Source organism: Agrilus planipennis, unplaced genomic scaffold, assembly GCF_000699045.2.
Source record: "Agrilus planipennis isolate EAB-ADULT unplaced genomic scaffold, Apla_2.0 scaffold26, whole genome shotgun sequence".
In the NCBI taxonomy this organism is placed as follows: Eukaryota; Metazoa; Arthropoda; class Insecta; order Coleoptera; family Buprestidae; genus Agrilus; species Agrilus planipennis.
In genome coordinates, this window is record NW_020439469.1 from 1,110,117 (window position 1) to 1,117,013 (window position 6,897).

A 6,897-nucleotide genomic window follows, 5' to 3' on the forward strand; every position below is an offset into this window, starting at 1 on the left:
CGTGCTGTCAAACCTACACTAGCAAGGAGATCGGGCTGAAACTATAGCTACAAGCTATCCAAGGATGGTACTATAGAATGTCACCTCAAGGTAGGCCTAGTGGCGTCATCTCTTGGTTAGGCCGGAAACTTATCAATCCACCCTCGTATATCCCTACTACTTCTTCCATCCTCACTTATCTGACTTCCTAGATACCTAACATCAGCCACTTCTAATTTTTCGCCTCCTATCTTTATATTCGCTCTTTCCATACCTTATCTTCCCTTTTTATTTAAAGCTATCCCGAACTCCTCGTTGCTAAATACTTATACTGCTATATCATCTGCAAATCTAAGCATACTAATCTACTGCCGCTGTAAATGTATCTCTACAATTGCTCTTTATACAAACTAAGTATCACTCTTCTATCTCTGTAACTCATCCCTACATTTTTAAGTATATTAGCAAACATTGTCAATAGCTTTTTCTAAGTCTACAATAGTAATAGTTCTGCCTTTTTGTGATCCATCTCTGTATAATTCTGGTTTAGATTTTTGACGCGTGGGAAGTTATGCTAATTGTTCTAAATGACTCGTACCTATCCGCACCTCTCTTTTTAGGTTTGATTACTGTCACGTTCCCTTTATAATCCTTCGCGACTTTCCCCGTCTTGTAAATATAAGCAATATAGCTTAACACTTAGCCTGTAAAAACAATAGAGATTTCAATTAACAATTAAATTCTTTAGTTATTTGTGAAGAACGACTGTTGTAATTTGCATTTTTGTTTCAGATGCAGAATTGACGGTAGTTTCAGCGTAGCTGCCGAAATATTTTCGCTGAGTACGGGCAACTCGTGGGAAATTATTTAAACGGTCGTGAAACTTCGGTACAAAGTTCCGTGAAGTCTGTTGTAGTGTTTCGGATATTAAAAATTTGTAATAAACTCACCGGTTCGCTTATAATGATAGTGCTTCCGTTAAAGTTCGAAAGCTTACCACTTTAACCGACACACTTTGTGGTAGAAAAATGGATAACTTTACTCTGGGGAAACTGCTTCGAGCACCATCCTTAAAACGGGGAAAATCGAACGAGAGAATTTCTGAAAGGGTAAGTCAAAATTATATCTTTAGTTTCTGTTTTTACCGTCGTAGTGTTTTATCACTTATCTCGAACGGTTGTACTGACGTACCACATTTAATGATTTATTGTTCGAAGAACCAATAAGAACTCGTGTACTCCTTACTACTTATTATTAATTACACTATTCTTATAGTATAAATTGAATGGATAATGCTTATCCAGCAAGCCTATATCGAGAACTGACTAATTGACTGTTCTAAATGTACATTTATGTTTAAAATTCTATCAGTTTCAACAATCAAACTTGTTTTTAGCCTGATGGGCAGATACAATGCAAAGTAAATGGTTCAAGGGTTCAAGCAGGTATACTAATAAAATGTACAGCATATTTCCAATAACAACGAATTTGGAAATTTCAAGGTTTACCCTACCTGACATATCACAATTGAATGCCTCTAACAAACTTTATGGTAGGGTATAATAATACCGGACCAGGTCGAATTAATGTTTACGTACACCAGATACTGAAATATTAGAAACAAGAAAAAGTAACATTTATACAGTATAACAATTAACTACACAATAAAAAAAGGTCTTTGGTACCGAACAGTTTCAATATCTTCAATAAATTCGATGTAAAATACGAGCGATAAGTTTTAGGTGTTGCAAATAAATACCTAATGAGTTTAATTGTAAAATATTCCTTTTAACGTAGTTTTCTGTTTAAAATTAAAATCTTTCCGAGCGCAATTGAAAGCACTTGTACAATCCATTTGTGAGGTTGCTTATCAGTGTAAATGGGAAAACAGTTGGGGAGAGTTAGTTGGCGTAATAACTTAGCTGGCACACAGTTTATGTTCTTTGCTACCGTTGAGTTATAGGGTTGTTCGGAAAGTCATTTCGTTTTTTTTTGTGGAAATGAAAGACAGTTTTCGTATAATAAACAAATACATTATTAAATTATATATTGACCGTTCTGGTCCAACACCTTTTGCCATCTTTCTGGTAGTAGCATAATTCCACGCTCATAAAATTTTTGGTCTTTGCTGGCAAAAAACTGATCGAGGAGGTTTTTGACCTCCTCATTTGAGGTGAAGGTTTTACCGTCTAAAAAATTTTGGAGTGACCGGAACAAATAATAATCCGATGGTGCCAGGTCTGGAGAATATGGTGGGTGTAGCATTGTATCCCATTCAAGCTGTAAAAGCTTTTGGCGAGTGACCAAACTTGTGTGAGGTCTCGCGTTGTCTTGGTGAAACACTACACCTTTCCTGTTGATTAGTTCTGACCTTTTCTGTTGAAGTGCATCATTCAGTTTGTCCAGCTGATGACAGTAGACTTCCGAATTAATCGTTGTGTTATCCGGTAAAAGCTCAAAAAAAACGATTCCTTTAAAATCCCACCAAACAGACAGCATCACCTTTTTTTGGTGAATATCGGCTTTGGAAATGGTTTGAGCCGGTTCATCTTTTTTGCTCCATGACCTCTTGCGTTTGACGTTGTTGTATACAACCCATTTTTCGTCCCCAGTGATGATGCGCTTCAAAAACGGATCATTTTCGTGACGTTTGAGAAGCGAATCGCAGACGTCAATGCGGCGACACAGATTTCTCTCTGTGAGAACATGGGGAACCCATACATCGAGCTTCGAGGATAATCCCAGGCCTTTCAAGTGGTCATAAACTGTTGAATTTGATAAATTTAACCTCAATCCGATCTCACGTGTTGTTATTCGCCGGTTCACATCAACTAATGCCTTTATCGCGTCTTTATCAGCTTCAACCGGCCTTCCCGAACGTGGTGCATCTTCGACATCAAAATTGCCGGATCGAAATTTAGCGAACCAGTTCTGGCACTGGCGTACTGTCAACACACCTTCTCCATACACATCAGTCAATTTCTTTCTGGCTTGAACAGCATTTTTACCCTTTCTGTAGTAAAACAGTAAGATATGTCGAAAATGCTGCTTATCGCTCTCCATATTTAAAAGGGCACCAACCAAAAACTACTGCGTAGAATTAATTGGAATTTTTCACACACAAGCCTTGCTATATGAGCTCTCAAAGCATATAAAAATTATACGGCTTAAATGTGAAGTTGGGTGCAAAAGAATACAATTAAATCCTCTGTCGGGAAAAAACGAAATGACTTTCCGAACAACCCGATAGATCGCGTTCATCGCTGTTAGTAGAGAGCATACGCAAAGGTGCACAATACGCCGTAACTGAAGTGTGTTTGGAAGCGTCACGTAGGAAGGATCCCTGTTTCTTTGTATTTTATGACTGACGAGTAAACATGTTCATCGCAAATGTTTCTTTTTACAAGCTTTTATTTAACTTGCAATGTGCGTATGTAGGTTGTCCGCGTCAAATCTTGCATGCCATTTTTCGACCACCTCTGGGTATCCGATTGAGCTGAAATTTGGCATACTTATGTACGTCCCGTGACAATGCAATATTATGATATTATCAGGATTTGAAACTCGATAGAACAAAAATACGACAATAAAAATAGATAAACGTGTACACCTATAGTGTTTCCTATTATCTGCGTGTCCCCTTTCTGTGGTGCTTCGTAGCCTACCCACTCTTGTCTACCAAGCGTGGCACATGTATGTGTTTATGAGTGTAGTCTCTATATTGCACCGCTTACTTAATGTCAATAATATAAATAGTCTAAATTATGTTGATGGTGTAAATAATGTAAAAAGTGTAATAAAGTTAATGGTCTAAACAATAAAAATGCTACGTGCTAAATTTTGGAAATAAAAGTATAAAATAAAAAATAGAAATAAAAGAACATTTTTAAAAACAAGCTTTTATTTAAAAAAAACGTGAACTAAAAGGGAAAAGATAAAATTGAGTGACATGCCTTATATATGTATATACATTAATATAGTAGATAAATTCTAGGTTCGGGGTGACCCCTCCCTTGGNTAAAAAGAAAAAAATTAAATTAAGTGACATGTTTTAGATATGTATATAAATGAATATAGTAGATAAATTCTATGTTCGGAGTGACCCCTTCCTTGGTAATTTTAAAAGCTTGAGGCACTGATGTACGCTATTCGTTATGCAGGTTCACTATACACTAACAGTGCCTCAAGTTTTTAAAATTACTAAGGGAGGGGTCACTCCGACCCTAGAATTTATCTACTACTTATATTAATGTATATACATATCTAAGACATGTCACTTAATTTTATTTTTTCCTTTTTAGGTCACGTTTTTTTAAAAAAGGTTGTTTTTAAAAATGTTTTTTTATTTTTATGTTTTAAGTCACTTCTATGCTCGCGAACGGTTAATTTGGAAATTCGAAAAGATTAGAAGCGTTCGAAATGTGATGCCACAGGTGAATAATAAGAATACCGTGGATAGCGAAAGTTAGAAATGAAGAGGTATTAGAATGAACAGGAGAACAGAGGACTCTATGGAAGTCTATAAGTAACAGGCGAGATAGATTGGTAGGACATCTTCTCAGGCATGGATGTCTAGTCAGAGACATATTAGAGGCAGAAACAGGAATTAGGAGGAGTAGAGGATGTGGGCTGTTCTAGTTTTGGGGAAATGCGCAGTTTAGCTTAGAATAGGAGAGTGGAGGTGCGTGTCCAACCAGTCTTAAGATTGACGATCTTGTGGAGATGATCATGATGTTCCGGTAGATCGAATTGACATACTGCTTATCAAGGTTTTCAAGGAAGTAGTATTATGCATCGCAATCTTTATAATGTGCAAGCATTTAGTTTTGTGTGCTAGTTGGAATTGTTAGGTATGTGGTTAGTTAGCAGGATTATCTACAACAAGATTGATACCATATAATCCCAATTTTGAAAACAAAGAATTACGACACATGCATGGAACCAAAGTCAATCTCCTTCTCAAAAACCCTCATCAGCAGAGCTTCAATTCGATTTACTGGTTCACTAAAACAGAGGTCCTATTTTCTTGATACTTCCGAGCATGTGATTCAATAAGATCTGACCAGAGCAAACTTGTGCGAATATTAAACCCACTGATTCAAATAGACGAGCGTCCCACTCCTCCATTTCTAGTGTGCAGTCATGAGATAAAAAATTATCCGGAGACCACTCGGGAGTTACGTTTCTGAATTCCCGTTCTACTAGAATGTTTTCATATAAAACTAGTAGCCCATTTGATTGATGTGTGAATGAGAAGGTTTCTTATATACTTACTAACAACAATAAATTTACTTAAAACTAGAGAATAACTAACAAAGAGGGTGGAGTCTAATTGAAACATATCATGGTGGTGGGTAAATGAAGGAATTTCCTGAATGTCGTCATAGACGAGAGGGTGTTCAGTTCAACTAGATACAGAAAAGTTCTGAAAACAGGTATGAATGAGCAAACAATGAACCAGGTAATAGTGACATTTTGTCTGTATGACAAATGGAATATTCATGAAATATTGTAAAACCATATAATAAAAGAAAGGAATTGTTAGCGCGGAAAGCTCGTTTTGCATGCTATGAAATAGGGAAGAAATGGCCTCTTTTCAGCCGTGTTTTAGTCGGGAGGAAATGAAATTAGTCTTTTGAGCGCATGCGCTCAAGTTTATGGGCATGCGCAGAAATCAGTTGTTCAATGACAATGTCTTTCTAACCTCTAAATCATTTACTCCTATTTCGCCAACTATCAATTTAATGACGAGCTTTTCGCACAAACATGACAAAAAATAGTATACGTACCACTGTCTGAAAAGTAGATACTTCAGACTACGTGTTTGCCGCAACTAACACGTAGTCTGAAATATTCACTTTTCAGACCTCGATACGTAATGTACTATTATGACCTAAAATGTTTGAAGAAATGTTATAAAGTTGAATTTAACAAAGGAACAAAGAAATTTGAAATGTAATGAAAGTAATTAACAATGCTAAATCTAACTAAACGGAAAAGTTCGAATTAAAATAATTGTAAAAAATATAGATAATTATTATTAGCACTAAACACTAGTATTTATCATATTGTAGCGAGCAAGAGGGTGTTTGTGTGCGATCGTGCATATATGTGTGTGTGAGCGGCTTATCGATTCGCCGAGTAGCCGCGGGGCCTTTCTTCATGTGCGCCGAATCTGTAAACGTGTGTGTCGTATCTGCGTTCCGGGAAAGCAATTAAACAGTTCAAAGACGAGACTTTTTCGGACGGCTCGAGAAAGTTCCAGAAAGGCCACAAAAGAGTATATAAAGAAAGAAACGATCGCTGAGATGCATCTTTGTGAATTTCAAATCTATTTTACTATATTATATAATAAAGTTTTTATTTTTTCCAATCTCGCCTTTCTTATCATTTTAATGCCTTACGCCTGGTTACTACAAGATAACAAAACATATTATAATCAGATAATTAAAATAAATAATTAACAAAAGACCTAAAGTAACAATTTACCTCGTGACAATATGCAATACACATAGATACAATACATCAGCATATGCAAACTTGCATATATACTTGAATCTACTGAATACGTGTAATGGGTATAATTATACCCAGCAAGTTCGTACGGAAGAATGCAACTTTAAAGGACCATATCTCAAAGAGATAAGCTTTTACGATTTAGAGCCCATTGAGATTTTTGCACTACACGTCAAGAACTACCAAAATCCAAAGATTTAAAGAGTTTGTCAGAGCGCCATTTTCCATTAGGACCTAGCGGGGTTTTTTGTATGTACCGAGCGGCATGGCCTAGAGGTCTAGACCATTGCTTAGCATTCGGGAGGACGCCGGTTCGATTCCGGGTCCGTCTGCCTTGGTCCAAGTTTTTCTGTGGTTTCCTTGGATCACTTAGGCAAATGCTGAGGCAGTAATATTCCACAG

The 6,897-nt window shown here is 36.7% G+C and overlaps 1 protein-coding gene across 5 annotated transcripts in view; it reads left to right on the forward strand.

Annotated features, from left to right (window-relative positions):
* LOC108740021 (mitogen-activated protein kinase-binding protein 1) overlaps nt 1–6,897 on the forward strand; it is a 482,920-nt gene that overhangs the window by 16,871 nt on the left and 459,152 nt on the right. For all 5 annotated transcript variants that reach the window (XM_025979098.1, XM_025979105.1, XM_025979104.1 and 2 more), the window contains exon 2: nt 772–1,088. In XM_025979098.1, the coding sequence (XP_025834883.1) occupies nt 1,008–1,088 (81 nt within the window). In that variant the 5' untranslated portion in view covers nt 772–1,007. The remainder of the gene's footprint in view (nt 1–771; nt 1,089–6,897) is intronic.